Below are 22,754 nucleotides of genomic sequence, written 5' to 3'. Positions count from 1 at the left end.
TGGAAAGGTTCACCCTTTATTAAATCCAATCCACAAAGTCCCCCTAAATCATGTATATTCCCAGTAAGAGAAACAAGTCACAAAGATGTGTTCTTAAATCATACACACTGACACCAGAGAATCCCCCCCAACAGTTTTAATGATAGTTATAAAAAGTGTTCAAGTATTTGTGCAACAGGAATGTTCTGCACTGGAAGGGATTTTTATTCATGAGAGCCCCCCGCCCCGTGCAGAAACAGCACCTACACCTTCACAACAGCACATTTGATTGTTACTGTGAGATAGTACCATGAACAGAACTGGAGCCGGCGATCCACTATAAAACAGTTAATAAAAAAGTATGCCAACCATGATTCAAAAAGCAGGATTTATGTCTGTACATGTTCAATGCAGCCCAAGTCTCCTTATTCCCTGAGATACCTTCTAGTTTTTCCTGTTTGTGGAGAACAAATGATCAGATGTAAACAAGAAACAGTAATTCCCTTTTTTTAACAGAGATGGTCCAGGCACAAAACATATGGCCATGAGGAGTAGTTAGCTGGATAAACCAGTGGTTTTATGAAAATTAATAATATTCACCATGACCAGAATGTCATTTCCAGACATTCCTGGGTTGCCTGATCACAAAAAAATTATGATCTTATTACCGCCTACACTAAGCGTTACTATGCTCTTGTGCACCCTTGTCTAACATTTACATGGTTTTACATTCTGGACCCTTGCAATACACACTGGCAACATGCCAAATGCTGAAATTTGCCCTGGGCAATTAAAAACGAAAGTACAGTTCAGTAACAGATCAGTCCCGCTGATAGAAGCAGTTCCTATTCATTCCCCTCTGAACACACCCGATCTGTTCAACTATGGTGTAATTGTTGAACTGTATATGGTGCTTGAAGAGTCACAGAAGAATATACAGAATTTAATTATTACGTAATGGTCGATGTATTTGCAGAGACCAATTGGCCCCCCAAACTCTCTGAATCTTAGACCACTTATACATAATTATTCACAATGCTGAAAAAGCCTATATTGTTCAAAATTAATTTTCTTTTCATTTGAATCCAGTCCAGCATTTTCAGACTGGTACTATCAGTGTATTGAAGATATATATATGAAACCATTCTGTGAAAGTGTAGTGGCTCATCATTTTTTGGGCCTGAAGTACAGCTTTTTGGTGAGCATGGAGGCAAAACAAGGAACCTGTTTCTTGCCTATGGCTTTCGGATCTCTGCACTGGCCCACGCTGCGTCTGGACACCACCCGGTTTACCAGCGTGAGGAGCTCAGTGAACTCCAGGGTTGTTCCATACTCCTTCAGCACTTCACACAGGTCCTGGATGTACCACGACCCGTTCACAGTCTCACGGTGGGAGTAATATCCTTTAGATACGGAGACAAGATACATTTTTTATGAATAATTCGAATTACAATCCATTTTCACCTCCCTGGCCATTCATTATCTTAATCTGCAGGCATTGCTTACCCTCAGCAACCGAATAGCACATGATGAAGTCAGCACCAGAGGGCAGAGTGTAAACAACACCTGCATCAACCTCCACCTCATTGGTCTTTGTATCCACGACATCCATAGGGGTCACTGGGTCATCATGCTTTTCACCCCGACACGCCTGGTGACCATACACAGATGAATGTGCAAAGTTAAATAATACATAAAAAAAAAAAAAACTGTCCTGGAAACGAACCTGCAAGATGAAGATCTTGGGCTTCCCCGCCAGACTTCTGCACTTGTTTCCTTTAAACAAAGCAGTAACTTCCTGAATAGGGATCTTCTCATCTTTGGCGTAGATGTGGTCATTTTCACCATGGCTCAGAAACACACAGACGAAGCAGTCAGCATTGGAATGGTCCTCATTAGCAGCTGTATGGAGGAAAAGGTTCATATTTCACTAAAATATTACATTTATTTGGCTTCACACAAACACACAGATTCTGGCATATTATTATTCGAATTTGACCTACCATCTGTAATAATCCTCCGAATATCTTTTTCTGTGAGGTCGTCATATGCTCTGACATCAAATTGTAGTTCTCTAAATCTGCAATAAGCAGCAATTAAACGAACGGAATTCAGATTCTCTCACCAGCTTCCGTACTGTTTTAAAACCAAAACGAAGCGCCTACCAACCTCCTCACCAGGTTTATCCGGTCTGCAGCAGTGCCACTGCGTGACGGCAACGCGAGTTTCCAAAAGAAATGCTCCTGGTTAAAGATGAGTGCCAAGCCCCGCGTCTTGTTGCTCATACTGTACTCCACAGCTGGATCCAGCTGCACAGAGCTGCAGAAACCAGTACAGTATCGATGCTATAGTATTACAGTGTAGTTATAGTAATGTTGTAGTTACAAAGGACACGAAGGATCGTACCTGTGACGAATGGCATCCGTTTCTGCCACGTCCAGCAATGCGGGGCCTGAAATGGAAAATCGGGGAACCGTAACAAAGTACTTCTTTACAGTAGTCTATGCATTTACATCATTTACCAGACGCCCTTATCCATAGCGACTTGCAATCAGTAGTGACAGGGACAGTCCCCCTGGGTCACGTGTCTTGCTCAGGGACATGATATGTTGGGTTTGAACATGCGACTTTGGCGATGTTACTTGCACCTTATGCCAGTGTCACAGCTGGAGGCTTTAATCCAGCATGTAAGAGTTCAGTAAGCAAACTGGATGGCCCGAGAACTCCTAAAAAACGTCACGACGCACAGGAATGTGGACCGTCGCAGCATTTCTTCCTGGGAGACGAGATGTGTAGCAAGGAATTCTTTTAAAAAACATTTATATCTGCCAAGTTCCATCTGTCCGTACGGCCCACTCACATTAATGAACGAGGACAGAGAGGGATCAGGACAAGTCACCGCGACGAAGGCGACACCTCTGATCGTTAATGGTGATGTAGCTTCGGTCTGTAACGTTTGTTAGAGGCAGATCGGCGGGGTCAACCCGCCATTGTTCACAACGCACCTGGTATTAAGCCGACGGCCTAACACAGCATGTGACTGGCAGAATGCCTTCTCTAAATCACATTTTCCCCGGGCAAAAAAAAAAAAAAAGCTGAATAAAAAGGATCGCGAATTACTTCGCGGTTGCCGTGGCTCTGCTCGCGGAACAGGAGCTCACCTGTTCGGACAGGAGCGGCTGCTTCGCTGTCCGTCTCGGTGGTTCCTGACGAGAAAAGTGAGACTTCAGCTCAGAAAACAACTGTATAAAGAAACAGACTGATACAAACCAATTAATTCGGCGACTTCTGTCAGTGAAATGTTGAAATAAGAAGGTAAAGAGTTTCCGCTCAACAACTACAAACCCATTCCAAAGTCGGTTCAGTGAATCGAACCTGCCACGTCCATCTATCACGCCTCACAAAATCTCTGCTGAAATTAACGACGGGCGCTGGAAGAGATCGTTCTGGAACTTTTACCTGGAGGTACAGCTCCGCCGGGGCTCGCCATCGCTCTCCTCTTCCTGCTTTACTTTGCAAATGAACACGCTTGACAGGAGCCGTCGGAACCGAAAGGGGCGGGCCGGAATTTGATTGGCTCGCGCTCGGTGTAGCGGAATGCTATTGGCTGAGAGGGATGTCAGTCAATCGACGCGACGAGCTTCCGTGAGCGGTGAGAAAATGAGCGCACGTACGAAGCTGTATAAAGAAATGCGACTGACAAACGTCACTTCAGCTAAACATAATTTTATTTCCATTTACTCGAGCAGTAAAAAGACAGCGCAGCATAGTACTTCTCAATTTGAACTGTTACTAAGCGGTATTTTAAAGTGACCAGACACGGCGCTATAAATATATGCATAAATTAGGCCCTGAACTATATTATTTGGCATTGCAGATCCTGCCACAAATGTCCTTCGACACACTGATACAGGGTCAAGGAAATCCTTACATGACACACTCATTAAATATCTATTTTTGATATCGCATAAACATACTGGTTGATTTATTGAGCATCTCTGATGGGCACCCCAGAATTTGGTCAGGGTCAGAATGGCATACAAGTGCATCGGAACAACTTTTCTGCATGCTGCAAGAGCTGTCTTTGTGCTACTCTGTATTCCACACTACAAATATGAAGTATAAATTCTAATTTCACTCATTCTGTATATAAAAAAACAAATAATTGATCCAAATGAATTAATGCTTCCTTCAAATAAATGTAAACAGTTTCAATCCAGTTAAGCGACAACATCCGACAGCCATATATCTGGTTCAGCATTCAGTAACTAGCCGCTTGGTGTAAATGCATCCACAGGTAAACGTAACAGCCTTGTGGGCATGTGGCTGAGTTTAACATATACTACTCGGAGGAGCAGCATGACTGGCACAGTATATATGTTGGCAGTGAAAATGTACCACATACAAGCATGCCATTCCAAACCTCATCTCAGACATGTCTAACGTTACAACCAGGTTGCCTGATCCCTGAGCAGTAATCAAAAACCACGGGGCAATGTGGCCGCCCCAAGTCCTCTGGGTTATCACAGCTCCAACTTCTCCTCGTAGCGACATACACACGAGGCCCTCTGGCTGTCGAGGTACGGCTTACAGCCCATGTGCATAACAGCATCAAAGAGCAGATTCACTGCAGACTCACAAGCTGTGGGATAAAAGACACAGGACAGAAAATCCATGAGCACCAATAGATCCACGCATTTTAAATTCAAGGTGCAATTTACCAAAAAATTATTTTACTTTGGCATTGGTGTCTGCCCTGAGAAGGACAGCTACCCAGAGATTTAACATAAATAAATACTGTTAGTAGCTCTTATCAGTAACTGTGCTGTCAAGGCTGTAATATGTGTGCGGGTGAATTACGGGAGAGGGGGGGGATAAAGGTCTGTTGCCGATGTTCTATTTAACATGAAATACTACCACATATCATATTCACATTAACAGTGAGCAGATGTTTACCTTGGACACTGTGGTTCAGTCCAAGAGTCTTCTGTACGTTCCTGCAGATGGCCTCCAGACAGTCCTGGAACTGGTGGTCGCAGTCATGCTTCTCACGTCCGCAGGTGTCATAGCAGCGGTCGTGCTGATTGCAGCACTTCGTCATGGACGGAATCCCAATGTCAAACTGTGAGGAAGAATCAGCGTGCAGATGCAATTAGACGTGAAATTACGCACGTATATAATATTACACTTGCGATATGGATGGACTTCATATATAATGTGAAGTGACCTGAAACCCAAACAACGGTGATCCACATCCATTCGGGGGCGGTGGCTTGTAAGAAGGCCGAGGTTCTGGCTTGTAACCTGCAAGGACCGAATTGTTCGTATAAACGTAATTAAAAACGAATGACAGCAGGGCCACAAGCTGGGACAACTGCACTAATAAGCTGTATTAGTCTCTCACCATCGCTGCATTTGTAATGACACAGCCCGTCCTCTCCGCCAAACAGATCCAGCGCTGCGTTCAGGTACGTGTCTATTTTGTGGACACCATTCCGAATGGTTTTCAGAGTCAAACGCCAGTCGGGAGTCTCCGGCTCATTTTCTTGCTTGCACACAGTTACTCTGAACGCGAACAGAAACAGGACGGTGAAAACGGAGATGACACTAAAGTACATAGTCCGCACTGGCAAACAAATTCAGGTTTTAGGGCGATTTCTAGTCAGTGACATCATTTCTACTCTCGCCAGTGTACTTCCGGGTAGTGTTTGGTCACGTGGTGTCCGGACGGCCAATGAGGGAGCCGCCCCGCAGTTATCGCGGTGTGTACAAAGTTCATGCAAATTACTGACCTGCGGAAAACGAAGGATTAAGTGTCGGTGTCAGGGCAGCAGTTCTAGGAAGTATATAACAAGGTCAACTATCAAGGTGAAGTGTCAGTGGTTCTCTGAAGCGATGACCAAACCTGTGGCGTTTCTCTCCTGGCGAAACAGGATAAAGGACCGTCTGCATGGGTGCCATCGCCGTCCGTCCAGGGGGCGCCACACTACTGGGATTACTGCGTTTTAACATGAAAAGGACAAGTCCACAGGAATTTATCTGCCCAGCAAAGTAGTAGTAGTAATAATAAAAACAATGTTTTTTTTACGTGTCAAGACTTGAGTAAAAAGAAGGGTTCTGGGAAGCCACCTAAAATCTGGCCTAGGGCTCCATATAAGTTAGGGCCTGCCCTGGTCGCCATATAAATTAGGGCCCGGCCTGGTCGGCATCATTTGACACCAAACAAAAAACAACATTTCAATGTATGTACCATGGCACAATTTTAAATAACATTTTATTTCAGTTTCAAATGTTATTCTTACATGGCAATATAAAAAAATAATAATAATCAAGACTTCGTTCACAGTCACCACAGTGGGCTAAGAAAAATGTGGAAGATGTTACATCTACTTTACAGTACCATAAAAGAATTTTAATAATCTATACTCTGTAAATAAATCATGACAGGCTGCATTAACAACTCCAGACAGTAAGATTTTATTCAAATGATTAGTCAAGCAATGACGAAAACCATTTTTTCCTAGATATTTAAGTTACTCCATAACTTTAAAACATTCAAAATAAAAAATGAAATATACACTAAAATTCATGACTGAAATGACTCAGAGGTCCACCCGGTGACCGTCCTGGCGAAGGCCAGAAAAACACAAACCATGGTTTACCCCATTACAGTGTTGTGCTGAAAAGCAAGGAAGCATACAATTATGCTGGAAACTTCAAAGAACGAGCAGCTCATTGGGTTCAAAGACTCTGAAGGTTCTCTGAAGAACAAAGTCTTTACTGGTTGCATGGATGAAGAGGAGTAACTTTATAGAAGGAAGAAGGTTTGTATTTTTCTTGTTTTTCAGTGCAGAATGCTGGGAATCCTTCAGACAAACTTCAGCAAACAATCGGCCGTCTTTATTTATCTTCAGTCCTCGGGATGACATCTTACTCCATGAACTGCATTTGATTAAGCTCTGGGATGTCACTGAACCAGAGCATTCACCTGGATGCAGCAGGTCAATTTTGTTGAGGAGAACTTAAAAGATCTCACAGTTTACATGATGTTTATTTTAGGTGGCTTGCTCCTATATTAATGTGTTCCTTTAAAAACCATGTACATATTACACATATATATATATATATTATCATATATTTACTCTAAAAGTCCTTAGGCCTGAGCCTCATCCTCCACGAAATAAGCTGTTTAGTCTGTCCAGCTCCTTGCAATTCTCCATAGTCATGAGCTCAGCTTTCCGACGCAAGCGTTCATCTCTGTAAACCTTAGCTGCATACAGCAGGTCAGTTTCTTAAACAAAATTAGAAGAAAAAAGATGGTTAATGTCTCAAAGATTACTCACACTTCTTAACCGTATTCTTAGACGACATCGAACAAAAAAAATGCACTTACTTGTTTGTCTCTCCTTCCAACAGTTGTTTCGTACATTGGATACATAATCCTCTTCTACGCTCTTTTCAATTTTCTGCAACACCAAACCCTTGTATTCTGCTTTGAAGTCTCTGTTTACGTAGTAATCTACGCGGAGGTTCTCAGTCTGCCTCTTCACTGTCTGCCCAGTAGACCTTCGGAGAAACAAGGAAGATTTTAAAACAAAAATCTAGAAAGAAATATTAGACTTTCAAATAAAACTGACCACCGCTATATTAACAACTTTGCATTTAGTATGCACACCAATACCGTAAACACTCTTTGGTGTCTGTCTAAATGAAAAATGGTGCTCTTCTCAACTGCAGACTTACTGTTTGGAATATAGGCTATAGGGGGGAGTGGACACCATCAGCTGGCTGAGGATGGATACCAGAATCAGGATAACAATGGGCATCAGCTGGATGAACATGGAGAAGCCACCCTAAATACAAATAAAAGAAAATTCATATTTGTGCAGTGGAAGCCATGTATGCATGTTATGCCTCTAGAAACAGGACAGTTAGGTCAGACATTCCATCATCATAGCTCAATTAACCTGTCAGGATAATTTATTGAGAACAATGAATTATTAAAGAATTATTAAATTATTAAAAAAAGACTATATTTCGTATAAAAAATATTATATCTGGACCGCTGGGAGGAATTACAGAATTCTGAGTCCATGTGGACTGGAAACTTAATAGATGTGGGTATGTACTCAGATGAAGGTAATATGGTGACAGTGACAGGACCCTGGCCTACTTACATCTCCCCTCTCCTCTCGGTCCCTTCCAGTTTGGTCCTGCTGGCTGTAGCGCGCCCGCCCGTTGGTGAAGGTGTGTGGGCTGGCTGGATTGACAGCATGCAAAAGAAGGCAACAATCATTTCAGCCCAAACATTTAGAGACATTCCAATTGTACCAATGTGTTCATTGACAAAGGTTCAACAATTGAATATGAGGAGGGAAAAAAAAGGACCATAAGGAACATTTCAGGCCAAACAATTTGACCATTTTGATGTTGCATGTAATGAACACAGAACTGAAGTGATGAAGCATTTATCATCAAAAGACTCCTACTGTTAAGGTGACAACCCATTAACACAAATACAGATTTAAGACATTAAATAGGCCAAGCATTACTCGAGCACCATTGGTGGCACACTGAGGCCCCAATTCTTCAAATAACTCACCACTCTGAAGCGACTGCAACAGAGTTCAATAATAGCAAAATGTTCTCAAAGTTAAAAATCAATGTGGTAATGCAAAAAATGGAGGAGTCTAACTAGCCAATCAATCTTTAAATGAGTGAATATTCACACACGTTTAATTGTTAAGTGACTGTCAGACTCACATGAGGGGAAACCTCCACCGAAGAACATGTTGAACAGATCCTCTGGAGTAATATCTGCCTCAAAGCCTCGGTGGAAATCAAAATTGCCATGGCCATGGCCTGGACTGCTCGGTTCCTCCCCACCTGTGACATCATACTGTCTCCTCTTGTCAGGGTTGCTGAGCACAGCGTAGGCGTTGCCGATCTCTGATTGAAAAAGAAAAAAAAAAACGCAGCTTGTTAGCAGTTCATTTGCTGGAATTCATTTTAACTCATAGCAGGGTCAGTGCAAGATTACTTTTGAAGGCTTCCGTGGCACCAGGGGCATGGTTTTTGTCAGGGTGGAACTTGAGCGCAAGTTTCCTGTACGCTTTCTTTAGCTCCTCTTCATTGGCCTCCTTATTGATGCCCAGTACTTCATAGTAGTCCTTACATCTTTTTATCCTAAAAGGACAAACAATTATGAGTACATTAAAATGGTCTGCTTTTTTAAAATCAAAAATAAGAAAAATCTAAATGTGCAAATAGGGCACGCAACTTCACGAGTTTGATTTACACCGTAGTGAAAACGGCCGTAGGAATGGAATAGTGCAAAAAGCACTTTTATTAAAGATTTTATGCATGGATCATGTTACAGTTACAGTGTGTCATGAATCCCCAGAGTGTAATTAGACTCTGGATAGAGACGAGGGAGTTAAGATGCAATTTTCACAGTTTGTTGCCTGAGATACGTTCTACCTCAAAGGTCTTTGGCTAAAAAGGAATCCAGAAAATAACCTTCAACAAGACAAGTGTGGACGTTGGAAGTGCAGAATCTCACACTCTCTAAACTATAGAAAAAGTCTTTTCGTTGAGCTCACACCAAGCGTTCAAACTCACAATGGAGGTTTAACGCTGCCCCACACAGGGATGGGGGGCATATTATTCTTGGGCTTTTCTTTCACAGTCTCCTCCCCCTCTATTTCCGTGGGTCTCCCTCTCTCCATCGCCCTCTGGCTTGCTGTAATGCACAGACTCTCTCTCTTCATGGCCCCATGGGCAATAAGCCAAGTATCAGGGGTTTCCATGGTGATGGCAGGGTGAGGCGAGCACAGCAGAGACCGCGGTCTCCTCTTTGAACGTCTGATTAAAAGGCATCGGATCCGCGGAAATACACCCGCGTCAGCCTCCTCTGTAACACAACCTGTTGTTTCAGCCATGATCTTCACCACAGCCACACGGCACAGTCCAGCTTTTGCACAATATGTTCTGCTCTGTAAAATTCTTTTATCTAGTAAGGCGAAATGTATACAGAAACCCTAGCAAAAACCAAACTGGAACATTTAAGAGTTGTATGTCGAGACTTCGGGGACAAGCCGCGTGAAACTGATGTTCTCCATGCTGACTCATCTCAGGAGCAAGCAGGTGCCTTAGGAACACCGCCATTCTTACACAGGTTGCGGCTAGACGGCGGCAGTGACGCAATACTGCTGTGGCCGTGCGACCACATTTCTGTATGTTTTTCGGCGGTTTTCACTACAGACTACACTACACTACAGAACGGAGGCATCTGGATTAATGTTCTTCTGAAATGTATGTATACTGTTCAGTCTGGCCCCATTTGAACTAAAATAGGGGCCAGAATACAGAGTAGGCTGCATCCAGGGCCCTCTATTTTACATTATGATCATTTCTAATGACCACAATGCTAGTAAGTGGCGTTACACAAACCACAACCACCCTTGATTAATAGTACAGGCTTAATGGGACCTGTAAACAGAAGGTTGCCAGTTCCAATCCCGAACTGCCAAGGTGCCACTGAGCAAAGGACCATCCCCACCCATCCCCACCCGCTGCTCACCAAGGGTGATGTTTAAATGTAGAGGACACATTTTCACAATGACAATCACTTGACTTTCACTTTTCCAGAGCAGTTTAAGGGAACCCCCCAGTTGAGGAAATTCCTTCAATAGGATGTTTCAAACCAAACCTGCAATGCGTGAACTCATGTCCCCTTCCATAATAGGGGTCAACTTCAGAACCACGCAATGGTTTTGGTCTCAAATTCAATCATTCTAATCGCTGAATTGTGTAACACACATCTCAACACGTAACTATTTACGTGGTGGTAGTAGCCTAGTGGGTAACACACTCACCTATGAACCAGAAGACCCAGGTTCAAATCCCACTTGTCCCTGAGCAAGACACTTAACCCTAAGTGAAGTGAAGTGATTGTCACAGTGAAGTGATACACAGCAGCACAGCACACAGTGCACACAGTGAAATTTGTCCTCTGCATTTAACCCATCACCCTGAGTGAGCAGTGGGTAGCCCAGGGAGCAGTGTGTGGGGACGGTGCTTTGCTCAGTGGTACCTCAGTGGTACCTTGGCAGATCGGGATTCGAACCAGCAACCTTCTGATTACGGGGCCGCTTCCTTAACCACTAGGCCACCACTGCCCCTAAGTTGCTCCGGGGGGGGACTGTGCCTGTAACTACTGATTGTAAGTCGCTCTGGATAAGGGCATCTGATAAATGCCGTAAATGTAAATGTAAAACATGCTAGTACAGTCAGGTTGGCCGGCTTCCGCAGCCACAATAACGTCAGGCTGTAAACGAGCTCAGAAGCTGTACTTCTCGGTCTCGGGCCGGGCCCAGTCCAAATTCTACTGGGCTTGGACCAGGACTAGCTTTTAAGGCCTGAATACAGCTCTGGTGAAAACACTGCCACATTCCTCCTAATCCCAAAGAACAACACAGATTTGTACAAAGAACGTACTAAAACAGCTGCCAACCAAAGTTCCCCAGTGGTCAACTTATCACTAACTGGAACCAGATGTATGTAGTTCATTTATAGTCACTTTTTTTTCCTTATGGATCTTATAATTGCACAATAATTCTGTGTGTTGCGACAGGGCTCATCATTTCCCATTTCACTTCTAAAGCTGATCAGTTGTCAGACAAATCAGAAGTCAGGAAGTTGTGTTGTCAATTTTGTTTTTAGTAAAATCGCTTCAAGCTTCAATCATATATGAAACTGTCTCTTTCACTGACAAGGGTGCACGTGTGAATGTGTTGAGACACCAACTCTGAGGCCTGAACCTTTATCTGAGTCGTGCAGCCATTCGGACTCCATTACAATTCTTCACCAAAGAATCCAATCATATGCATGGATGCATTCAACAGTACTGTGCAAATAATTCTGGAAATTAATATGAAGCATAGATTATGAAATTGAGAATTTCAATACTTTCTGAAATTCATGATAATGAGAGTCAAGTACCGGCTGACTGACAAAATAGTTTTATGTAAGTTTATAGTAAAATGTTAATGATAGTTGCAGGATAACAAGACCTGTTTAAGCTGATGATGTTTTAATGATCACATTACATGAAATGCTCCCAGAGTCATTATGATTATATGACCAGAGCATTTTCTTGATGATTACTGAAATAAATAAGTGTACATTTATACAAAGTTTGACTTGAACTAATCACGTGTGAGGACATCATATTGGTCAGTCCACAGAATATCTTAGTATCTGAGTATATTCATTAAAAACAAAGCCTCCTTTGATCATTTATGAAAGTGAAACTGTCACTGCTGGTTAGGTTGACCCAAGGCACAAACCACAATGGAACACACAAAAGAAGTGGGACAGGAAACCACACAAGACACATCTAATGAAAGGACCAGTGAAGCAGACCACTAAAGCAGAATAGGTGACAGCTGCCGAGACCTCGCTCACAGTGAGCACAGTACAAGGAGAAAGCGGAATCAAATAAGAGTAATGCTCAGTCGTCACCCACCTTTGCACCCCGTCCAACTGCTCCTTGGTGTACGATTTGGCTGTGTCTCCTCCTGCAGACTCCTGTCCTCCCCTCTCGGTGTGGGCATTTGGCCGTGAGTTCTCGGCCGGCTTCCTCTGATATGCATTGCCATTCCCTGCAGAGCTTCCATTTCTTGACAAGGCCTCCAACAAAACTGCAAGAAACATGCAATTATCCTACAAACAAATACACTGTTGCTGGACTCATGATTACCAGTTGTGTCAAATATACAGTACAGGCCAACAGTTTGGACACAGAAATACTTCCCGTCACCAGATCCAATGTTGATATGCATCTGAATTAATTGCTATATGCATTGCTATTTCACCAGGTAAAAAGCTAATTGTAATTTAATTTAAGATCTCCAAAAGGTTTAACACAAATGCAGAAATCCATTTCCAAACTCCAAGTTCTCAGTGTGTGCCCTTTATCAGTTCAGCCTTTATCCTGCGATCTGGAAATCCAGATCGAATCGTGGGACATGGCAAGCTGGCATGGCTTCATTGTATGCATTTTCCTCGCGCGTATTTTGAAGCAGCACAAATGCTGGAGAAGTGGGATTAAACAGAAATAAGAATAACTGGTTATCAGAACTTCCATCAGAGGTTAACTAAAACCACAATAGCGAATAGATTTTTTCAAGAACAGCACTGCAATGGTCTTGGTATTGATATTACGTGTTAACGTAATCCGAGCGAGGACTGCACCCTGCCTTGGTTCACTAGAACTCCTCAATCGCTTCATTAAGGGATTCTGGACAAGCCTATTTATCTCCCTTACTGCTTCCCACGATGATCCTTCCCCACTGCCCCCTTTCCCCACAAATCCCCTTCTACAGTGATTAGAGGCAGGATGCACAGCATGCATGACAGGCGCCGCGTTTTAGGGGAGGTTGTGGGGTGATGGGTGCTCCGATTCCAGCAACAAACACACGATCACGCAGCAAGCAGCAACCCGAGCGTGGACCACAGGCACGTCAGTCCCACTTCACGTTGCCAGACAACTCGACTCCGCTGCACCACATGAAAATAAGCAGACGTTTTCACTCTCGCTCGCACGCTAACGACAGCAGCTAACGCGCGACGCCGTGTTCACGCCCCGCGACTGCCCACTCTGTCACCCCGCAGAGTGACAGTAGCGGGGCCGTAACGAGCAGGCTCGCCCGGACAGAGATGCCCCGACGGAAAATGTTCGGGGCCTGAAACGAATTCGGTTCGGTCGGATACTCCATGTAGCTCGGACAAGCTAACAGCCACAAACGGCTCTCCGCGCATGTCTCACCTTTCGCTTTCTCGGTCGGAAACAGCTTTTCCGCTTTATGCAAAAACCTCAGCGCCTTTTCTTTGTCTCCCGCTTCCAGCGATTTGGTGGCGATTTTTATACATTTTTCAGCTTCGTCTCTGTTGCTTTCCATCGTTCTTCCTCTTCCACCCCCACCGTGTGTCAGCTGAGCGGAGTGGTCGCCGCTAAAGCGCGTATGTGTAGTTTGATATGAAATCAGCACTTTCAACATTTATTTAAAAATGTGTTTCATTACACCATCCTTTTCAGTAACTACTGAAGTGAGCTGTATGTAGTGTTAGCTACTGTTAACCACTGAAATTCCTATCAGTAACTATTTCCTTCACATAGTTGTAGTGACGAATCAGCAAACGATGATCACAGTTGACCACATATTTACTTCGCTGTCGTACGTTTCATTTAAGTGCGTTTAACAACATATTCTTTTCAAAATCTTTTAAACAAAATGTATTTTACAGGTTGTCAGATTCAAAATAATTACCAAAAAAAAAAATAATTCTATCGACAAATGGAAGACAATCCAGACATTTATTAGATTGCATTTTATTACACCTTGATTGGAGGTATACAGTAAAAGATTACGCCCGAGTGATTGCAACCAAAAGAAGTTCCAGTGACATATCAGCTGCTGCATGAAACTGATTCAATTCCATCACAAGGGTGGGACTATCAGGCGGACTCGCGTTGCTGTCTGGGCGAAGTCTCTGGAGTCCGACCAAGGGCACTCTGAGCTGCATGGATACGGAAGTTTAACCTCGACTCCATGGAATAGCCCTTGTAGTTCAGCCTGTAGAAGAAGGGTTAAAATAAATCAATCGATGATGCTTTAGTAATACACGCAAAGGTGTATATTTTAAATTTGCATCTAAGTATAGATCTATTATTTAAGCATGTCAAACAATCGCACACAGACTTACTTGGCATTTTCAATGTGAGCAATTGCCTTCTCAGTGTCTCCTTGTTGTTTGCAGAGGAGGCCCAGTTCATAGAGAGTGAAAGGTACCAGGTAATGGTCATATTTTATGTTCTTCTCACTGTGGGGGCAAAATAATCATTTAGAAAGCTGTATGTGAGCTTGTGTCTTCAGATTGGGCAATGCATTGAACAGTACATCACAGCACAAAACGAAATGTGTCCTCTGCACTTCATCACATTGGTGAGCAGTGGGCAGCCATGAAAGGTGCCTGGGGAGCATTGTGTGGGGACTTGAACAAACAACCCAGCATATACAGGTCCACTTCTTTACCTGCTAGGCCACCACTGCCCAATTTATTGGTAGCTCAATCAGGGGCTCAACCGGGTCTGAGTACCTGTCTGGGTTATGAGGCCAGGCACTACAGTGCAACCTCAGTTTTTTTTTTTTTACTTTCACAGAGCCCTGGTCCTCTTATTTGAACTCAACACCTTACTGAGCAGTGGGCAGCCGTGACAGGCACCTAGGGAGCAGTGTGTGGGTACTGTACCTGTGTGTTTTGAAACTGGGAGTCGAACCTGAAGTGCCACTGAGCAAAGCACCATCCTCACACACTACTCCCTGGGCGCCTTTCATGGGTGCCCACTGCTGGGTGATTGGTTAAAAGCAGGAGACACATTTCACTGTGTCACCGTGTGCTGCAATGCATCACAATGACAATCACTTCACTTTCAAAGTGAAATGAGTCCTCTGCTCTTTACCCATCACCCTTAGTGAGCAGTGGGCAGCCATGACAGCAGTGTGTGGGGACGGTGCTTTTGCTCAGTGGCACCTTGGCGGATCGGGATTCCTTCTGATTATAGGGCCACTTCCTTAACTGCTAGGCCATCATTGCCCCAAGGCGGTGTCAGGGGAAATGATCTGACCTGGAAATGACCTCAGCATAGCACTTTTCAGCCTGCTGCAGACGGCCCAGGTGCTTCAGACACACACCTTTCAGCATCTGCACCAGACAGCGGTCATCTGTGTGGTACTCTGATGGCTCTGCAGAGGGTCAAATAAAAAAAATATATATACATATCTTAATAGTACATTTGGTGCAGCACACTTGATATTATCAGTAAATACATTTCATGCGCTTATTGTTATTCGTTAGGGTGTCTATTTTATACTATAAATACTTATAGCTCTTGTGCATTAGAATGTTTACATATCAAATATGTTGACTCACTAGGGTCATTCCTTAGCTGCTCCTCTGCCTTCTCAATGGTGACAAGGAAGTTCACTGTCAGGTCCGGCCGCTTACCAACAAGGTGGAAGCCATTCCACATGTACATCATTTCCTAAAAAGAAATTGATACATTTGGACATTTATAGACATTTGGAAAGATTCACAGATTTACTTTGCTCATAAAATGCTCATAATGTATCTACATGTTTGGTATGGTAGTGGTCCCAAGAACATAGTCTTGTAACACAAATAACAGCAGTCCTACAATTAAGATGTATTTTCAATAAGGAACGTACAATCCATCCACTCCTTTCAAATCCATTCATCAAGCGCTTGCTTTTACAGGAATTTTGGCGAATTCATCTTAGCAGAATTGTTGAAGTTCAGCCCCATTGGGGGGGGGTTTAAGCATGAACCTCGTTTTTAAGGTCATGGCACACAATCTCAATAAGATTCAGGTCAGGACTTTGATTAGGCCACTCCAAAGTCTTCAGAGGTAGACTTGTGTTCTGCATCATTGTCCTGCTACACAACCAAAGGTCAGCTTGAGGTCACCAACAGATGGCCGGACATTCTCAATCAGGATTTTTTGGTAGACAGCAGAATTCATGGTTCCATTTATAATGGTATATTTTCCCCAAAGAGCCTTAATGAGCTTTTTGCTCAGCAGTGGTTTATGTCTTGACACTTTGCCATGCAGGCCATTTTTGCCCAGTTTTTTTCTTATGGTGGTGTCATGAATACTGAATTAACCGAGGCCTGAAGTTCATTGGATGTTGTTGTGGGGTCTTTTGTGACCTCTTAGATGAGTCGCTGTGCTCTTGGGGTCATTTTGGTCAGCCGACTTCTCCTTGTTCCATGTTTTCACGATTTGTGGATAATGGCTCACACTGTGTTTCGCCAGAATCCCTCATTTGTTCCTGAATTTCTTTGTATATTGGCATGATGTCTAGCTCTTGAGGATCTTTTAGTCAACATCAGGTCACGCAGCACAATCAGTTTTTTTCCCCCCATACAGAGCCATGGAAGGTTAATATCTGCTCTTTAATTCAACTTTCTGACTAGTGAATGTGGAGATTTGGAGACATGTCCCATGCAGGAAGTCAGAATTCTGGTTGTCATGTAAGAGCAGGGGTGTGAACAGGGGTTTAGGGCAGTTCTGCTGGTAAGAGGTGATACTCACAACTAGAGGAATAACCAGCTTTACTGGGTTGGGTGCATTGTACCGTCTTGCCTTCCGCACAGCAAACTTCTCAGAAGGGACAGATTTTCCTGCAAACTTGAGCCGGAGACCCTCCACTTGCCTGCATAGATTTAACACACGCAGCACTTGGGTGACTGCTTACACATTTACACCCACTACACCCCTCAGTTTAGCCAATTTTGAATTACATCCCAATGGGTGGAGTAATTAGAAACTCTCCCTTTGCCACTAACCTAAAGAGCTCAATTACATTCTCTCCGGTGTCCTTCTGTTCCTCCTCAGACATCATACACAGGACAGATGCTTTTTGAAAAACATAAATGGCCTGTGAAGAAATTAAATCTCTCAGTTTAGTATTTGCTAGAAAATAAAATTGAATCAATGCCGTGCAAATGAATTTAATTAAGAGATCATTAAAAATATTGATAATATATTAATTATTTTAGCAGTTGTACGCCAGTTTAACTGGGGGTCAAATTTTTTACTATGATTGAGGTTTCGTTCTCCAGATTTCTTGTGTTCTCCTGCCAACTTTCCTTTGTTACTAGGCTTTTACTGTATTGGGATAAAATGGAGGAATTTTTGCATGATATTGGCAATGAAAAAAATGGGAATGGAAATGAAAAAATAATGTTCACCATCTTCACATTTTGTGTATAGCCAAATAAAGAAATACCGCATTTTGGGAAAGGCTCCTGTAATTAAAACAAAAGGCTGCATTGTTAGGTCAGTGGTCACCTGGCTCCATTTGCTCTCTTTGGACAGCAAGTCAGCATAGCGATATGCCTCCTTCCAATCTTGCAGGAAGCAGTAGGACCACATCAGCTCCCAGTAACAGAGATGGTGGATCTGATGCCATTCCTGCTGAGCTGTGATGCACTCCAGAAACATCTGCTGCGACTAAAGTTGTGCATGCAGATATATATACAGAAATCCAGCCACCGGCCATTGGACCTATTTGACATATACTGACATCTAGTGGTTCACTGAAAAGTGTAGTAAAGCATTAGTCATTTTTAATTAGGAAAAAAAGCTACTTACAAGCTCAAAGTCTCCTTTGAGAGCTGCAATTCTAGCAGTGTAGAAAATCATTAGACAGCCCTGATGGGAAAATGCACAAACTGTAGATTTTTATTACTACTCCACATTTATTCTTCTAAACCTGTCTCAAACTTACATTGGGGAACAGTTTTATGTATGGATCAAGAAGCAATTCAGCTTCAGCAAGATTTCCATCACCGGACCCTAACACACAGAAAAAAAAAATTTAAAAATCTGAGAAAAGCTTGTAGAATATTATAAGCACAGAACTTGGCACTTCAACAATCTGTATCAGGGGTTCCCAATCCTGTCCCTGAGTTTTCAATCTAGCCATTGCTATAATGGGATTAGGTGATCCTTAACAACCCTATTATTCACATGGCATGTTGAAAGCACAGACGACTGGAATGAAAAACATGAACAGGACAAATAATAAAATTAATGATAGATAAATACTAAAAATCCACTGGAAAAGGCTATGTCAATTTTATTAGCAAAAATAGGCCACCGTCATCAGGTGATGCATTTTAATTATCGCGAGAGAGATCCAAAAATGGATGCTGAGGAGGTGAAACAAAGGTTAGCCTGTGGCAATTACGTTTTGATCCCGTTCATTTTGCTGAACATTTCCTTTCCCTCTTAGTCTAGCATTCGTAGCGCCAAGCTGTACCGGCCGGGTCGGCAGCTCTAGTAGGAAGAGGAACAGTGGATTTGAGAAAGCAGCACATCTCTGTTGTCAAAGTCATAGCGACTTTAACTAACAACTAAAAAACAAATCTATATTTGTACAGCCAGTGGTGGACTAGTCCATTGTTCTTCTCCAGGTTTTACCACTGTGAGCTTGTCTGCTGCATAGAAGACCTGTGTCTGTCGGTCCTCAGCAAAAAGCCCCGCCCCAGATATTCAACAAGTTACTCCTTTCATATCTCATATACTGATGTAGTGAAAGGGAAGTGAGAGTCATTGTGATTCACAGAAAGCACAGCACACGTTGCACACAATGAAATATGTCCTCGGCTTTTAACAATCACCCTTGGTGTGTGGTGTGGGGATGGTACATTGCTCAGTGGAACCTCAGCAAGATTCGAACCCGGCAACCTTCCAATTGCAGGTCCCATTTCTTAGCAGCTAGGCCACAACTGCCCCATGTAATCACAGTGATTTTATTACAAGCTTATTGACATTTATTTTTATATTACTTAGCCTACCCTTTTAGGTTTTGGTAATATTGGAAATATTGAGAAGATGGTAAGTTGCTCTGGATAACAGCGTCTGCTAGAATGCTGTAAAATGTTGGGACTGGAACCCCCTGCGCCACAGAAAATGGTCTCACCCAGTATGACAGTGACATATAGGTGATACATGAGCAGGGTGATGGTGCTGAGAATGGCACGGAGGTTGCTACTGGCTGCTCCCTGGCGTAAATATGACAGCCCCAATTCCTAGAGAAATGATCAGGTTCAGGCACAGTTTGCATTATCACAGAGAAAAGAGAATTTACACAAATAGAATCTATTTTAAATGTTACATTCTGGCACCAAGTGTGAAGAAAATCAGACAGACTCACTCTGTTTCCAGAGAAGCCGATGAACTCCAATAGCCTGAGGACTTTGCTGGGTAGAAGAGAAAGCATCTAAAGAGAAACCTCAGTTATTAAATGGCAAACAGACACACACAGACTAAAACATGCCCACATCACAACATTTACCAAGTTGAAAGATCCAATGCCCATGTGGACACCGCCAGCAAAATGCACAAGCGTCTCGCTTTCTTTGGCCAAATCTTGATTTGAATTTAAGATGGCCTGGCATTGCCTAATATAAAGCAAAATGACAGGCTTACAACTGAGAATCAGCACTTCTTATGCATTTTCTCATAATAATCCTGTTGCAAATTTTGGAAAAGGATCCCAGTGCTGTAGTTCAAAAGCTTACTTACAATTCGGCAAATGAATTTATGAATAATAAAATGTAATTCTGATTTGGTAAACCATGTATTATTCTTTGTTAAATAATCAAAGAACATGTGTACACTGTAATTTAGTACTAATATAATACAGAATTACATTTTTAATATACTAATTCATTGATGTCTTTGTACAGTACATATATTACATTAAAAACCATTGGCAAATGTCCAGCATGGCATGATTTCAATAGTTTCTCACTTAAATATCTGATAACTTGACCGGATTCTGATTCCTCCTCTGATGAAGCCAATTAAGCTCTCATCCTGGCAATTGAAATGATATGTGATTACATTTTGCAAATTAACATTAAATGCATATTAAATGAAAAAAAAAAAAAGAGGACATATAATGCAATACCTCCAGAAATGTGAGTGCGGCGTTCTGGAGAAGAACCTCCGCATAGCACAAGTCAGCATGCATCTCCACTACAAAAGGTAAAGAAATTAAGATTAAATTAGACACAGATCCAAAGGCAGCGGAAGAGGGTTTGACTAGTTTTATTCTAACCTTCTGTCAAGTTCTCCTCTGCCTGTTTATATAGGAGGTTGGAAATGCTCTTAGTGAGAGTGGTCCTTCTCCTAAACCTGCAAATTAAATTACAATTCAAGAACATGTCTATTTCACCGCTGCACACAAACACTAAAATTACACCCGGTTTGACCTCTGACAAGTCTGAAGAGCCTCATTCAGTGCGGTCATGGCTGCATGCATATCCCTGGGTTCAAAGGTCATCGCAGCTTGCATGACTAGGATGCTGCTGTAGCCCATTGCATGGTACATGCTCTCGTTTCTCCTGTAATCATGTAATCAACACATTGAATGGAAACAATGATAGACTGTCCATGCGTGCAAATGTTTCTTCTTGAATTGCACACCATGGTCTGAGAATACCGAGCGCCTCTGAGAACTTGTTGTTCAGGAAGAGGCTCAGTGCACCATAACAATCTTCTAAAGCAGTCACCAGATCCACCTTGGTTTGCCTTAGTTATAAAAGAGAGCAATTCATTAGACAATCTGGCATCCAAGTCGTTCACCTCCGTTTAGTTTTAGTAAGTTATTGTAGATAATTGATCAGTTATAGATTATTATGTCATGGTTGGGAACTGCCTTCTGTAGACTTACACAGGGCTGCTGTCAAATGCCTCTTCGAAATCCTTCTGAAAGACAAGAAGTGAAGAGATTATCCCAAAGTCTGATCACTGTCATCTCTGTCTCCTGGGCCCAGTTGTTCACAGGGTAATCCAATCTGAGTCTTGAAAATGGGATGTTCAAATGAAAAAAAAAAAAAAAGGATCAGATCACCTAATCCAGTCTCCGTTTTAATCTGGATTAAACATACACTTTCTGTATTGTTCAAACATTTGTGTATGAATTTGGATATAAGTGATCCAAAAAATCTGATCCCAAACACAAGAGTGGATTCAGGCAGCAAATAAAGAATATGTCATGAAGTGACTTTGTGCGGTACTCCAGAGTTTATGGTGAACTGTCTTGCCCTGAGTCCCAATTGTGTGCATGGGTTTTGTATAAAGATGCCCTGTTTGGATCATGTTGCCTTCAGGACGTTGTGCTGTATATCTTATGTGATGATGTGTGCTCGGTTTTTTGTTAGTAATAAATACTGGATTCACGTAAGTCCCACAAATGTGTCCTCATTCTTCACCACGCCAACCGAACTGTGCCAGAAAAACTTGAAAACTGGACTTTTTTTTTTTTTTTGGACATGAAGCCTTCCGGCATAGAAGAGGGGGGAAAATTCCAGTGAAATATCTGTACTCGAACTAAATTTTAAAACACATTGTTTATTAAAGATCTCACCTCCTCGACAATTATGTCCTCTTCTGGACATTCCTACGTAAATGGAAAAATGGTGTATGAGCAGAGGAAAAAACAGAATACTGATGACATTTTCAGAATGATGAAAATCTGCCCATAAATCGGTCTTTATAAAGAAAATTTCATTTACAGCAGTCTTGTATAAAAAAACAAACAAAAACAAATTACAAGCGCTTTTAGAACGCGTTTCTAAATACATTTGAACAGAGACAGACTTGCCTTTTTGACGTCGCTGTCTGTCGTCGCCATTTCCAGCCGGGTGTAAAGTTAAGACTAAAGAGTTAAGAAAGGAGCACCCGTGCTGCTCGCGGTCCAGTTCTATGAAAAGTACATTTTGAATCCAAGTAAAAGCTATAAATTGCCCTGACCCCCCTCCAGCCGAACAGTGTCATCTCCAACACGCCCAGTGCAGAGAATTAATTAAACACCGCAATCTCGTCATGGGCATGTCAAGCGATATTTTCGACCACAGCACACTTTAACATTCGCTCTAAGTATTTTCCCGGATCCTTTCAATAGTTAATATTCTTTTCATTTTAATCATTTTAATAATACAACACCACTACGACTAATTAAATCAATTTCATTGATTGTAGTGCCTGTCTATTACTTTGATGTTCTGCTTCTAATTATCATCATAACAGCACACCATCAACACTTCCCAAGAAGACTGCGTCCGAGACACGCACTCCTTCACTAAAGGGTTCACTATGGGGCGAATCCGCCAGT

The 22,754-nt window shown here is 42.5% G+C and overlaps 4 protein-coding genes across 4 annotated transcripts; all 4 read right to left on the bottom strand.

Annotated features, from left to right (window-relative positions):
* On the bottom strand, positions 1-3,507 carry LOC114788393 (caspase-6-like). The gene is made up of 8 exons (XM_028976933.1): positions 3,439-3,507; positions 3,141-3,185; positions 2,386-2,431; positions 2,149-2,298; positions 1,983-2,059; positions 1,706-1,881; positions 1,486-1,630; positions 1-1,382 (listed from the first exon to the last, which is right to left on the bottom strand). The coding sequence occupies exons 1-8, from the start codon at positions 3,467-3,469 to the stop codon at positions 1,147-1,149; spliced, it is 906 nt and encodes a 301-aa protein (XP_028832766.1). The 5' UTR covers positions 3,470-3,507; the 3' UTR covers positions 1-1,146.
* A 182-nt stretch (positions 3,508-3,689) lies between these two features.
* On the bottom strand, positions 3,690-5,691 carry pla2g12a (phospholipase A2, group XIIA). The gene is made up of 4 exons (XM_028976934.1): positions 5,384-5,691; positions 5,207-5,283; positions 4,936-5,101; positions 3,690-4,621 (listed from the first exon to the last, which is right to left on the bottom strand). The coding sequence occupies exons 1-4, from the start codon at positions 5,595-5,597 to the stop codon at positions 4,503-4,505; spliced, it is 576 nt and encodes a 191-aa protein (XP_028832767.1). The 5' UTR covers positions 5,598-5,691; the 3' UTR covers positions 3,690-4,502.
* A 741-nt stretch (positions 5,692-6,432) lies between these two features.
* On the bottom strand, positions 6,433-14,000 carry dnajb14 (DnaJ heat shock protein family (Hsp40) member B14). Its single transcript, XM_028977117.1, has 8 exons — positions 13,811-14,000; positions 12,509-12,683; positions 9,020-9,165; positions 8,743-8,928; positions 8,157-8,239; positions 7,723-7,832; positions 7,373-7,545; positions 6,433-7,270 (listed from the first exon to the last, which is right to left on the bottom strand). Exons 1-8 carry the CDS (start codon positions 13,941-13,943, stop codon positions 7,146-7,148), a joined length of 1,131 nt encoding a protein of 376 aa, XP_028832950.1. The 5' UTR covers positions 13,944-14,000; the 3' UTR covers positions 6,433-7,145.
* Positions 14,001-14,358: 358 nt separating this feature from the next.
* Positions 14,359-22,398, bottom strand: LOC114788356 (tetratricopeptide repeat protein 39B-like). Its single transcript, XM_028976851.1, has 20 exons — positions 22,245-22,398; positions 22,008-22,040; positions 21,312-21,346; positions 21,065-21,169; positions 20,851-20,982; positions 20,697-20,773; positions 20,547-20,614; positions 20,388-20,452; positions 19,929-20,034; positions 19,788-19,853; positions 19,554-19,662; positions 18,357-18,424; positions 18,221-18,280; positions 17,918-18,079; positions 17,413-17,504; positions 17,159-17,279; positions 15,976-16,087; positions 15,671-15,788; positions 14,749-14,865; positions 14,359-14,618 (listed from the first exon to the last, which is right to left on the bottom strand). Exons 1-20 carry the CDS (start codon positions 22,272-22,274, stop codon positions 14,501-14,503), a joined length of 1,794 nt encoding a protein of 597 aa, XP_028832684.1. The 5' UTR covers positions 22,275-22,398; the 3' UTR covers positions 14,359-14,500.
* Positions 22,399-22,754: the final 356 nt, after the last annotated feature.

The sequence above is a fragment of the Denticeps clupeoides genome, chromosome 4, assembly GCF_900700375.1.
Source record: "Denticeps clupeoides chromosome 4, fDenClu1.1, whole genome shotgun sequence".
Lineage (NCBI taxonomy): Eukaryota > Metazoa > Chordata > Actinopteri > Clupeiformes > Denticipitidae > Denticeps > Denticeps clupeoides.
Note: the sequence above shows the minus strand (reverse complement) of the source record. Positions and strands in the feature narration are given on the sequence as shown.

Excerpts from the sequence above, each read along its gene's own strand:
- LOC114788393 (XM_028976933.1), bottom strand. The coding sequence starts at position 3,469 with ATGGCGAGCCCCGGCGGAGCTGTACCTCCAG. Across the intron at positions 2,060-2,148 it reads CGGATAAACCTGGTGAGGAG|ATTTAGAGAACTACAATTTG; the intron begins GTTGGTAGGCGC and ends TGCTTATTGCAG. Across the intron at positions 1,882-1,982 it reads TCGGAGGATTATTACAGATG|CTGCTAATGAGGACCATTCC; the intron begins GTAGGTCAAATT and ends TCCTCCATACAG.
- pla2g12a (XM_028976934.1), bottom strand. The coding sequence starts at position 5,597 with ATGTACTTTAGTGTCATCTCCGTTTTCACCGTCCTGTTTCTGTTCGCG. Across the intron at positions 5,284-5,383 it reads TCATTACAAATGCAGCGATG|GTTACAAGCCAGAACCTCGG; the intron begins GTGAGAGACTAA and ends CGGTCCTTGCAG. Across the intron at positions 5,102-5,206 it reads CACCGTTGTTTGGGTTTCAG|TTTGACATTGGGATTCCGTC; the intron begins GTCACTTCACAT and ends TCTTCCTCACAG.
- LOC114788356 (XM_028976851.1), bottom strand. The coding sequence starts at position 22,274 with ATGGCGACGACAGACAGCGACGTCAAAAAG. Across the intron at positions 21,347-22,007 it reads AGGACATAATTGTCGAGGAG|AAGGATTTCGAAGAGGCATT; the intron begins GTGAGATCTTTA and ends CTTGTCTTTCAG. Across the intron at positions 18,080-18,220 it reads TCAAAGGAGACTTTGAGCTT|TCGCAGCAGATGTTTCTGGA; the intron begins GTAAGTAGCTTT and ends GCACAACTTTAG.
- dnajb14 (XM_028977117.1), bottom strand. The coding sequence starts at position 13,943 with ATGGAAAGCAACAGAGACGAAGCTGAAAAATGTATAAAAATCGCCACC. Across the intron at positions 12,684-13,810 it reads TCCGACCGAGAAAGCGAAAG|TTTTGTTGGAGGCCTTGTCA; the intron begins GTGAGACATGCG and ends TGTTTCTTGCAG. Across the intron at positions 8,240-8,742 it reads CGGTGGAGGTTTCCCCTCAT|CCAGCCCACACACCTTCACC; the intron begins GTGAGTCTGACA and ends CTGTCAATCCAG.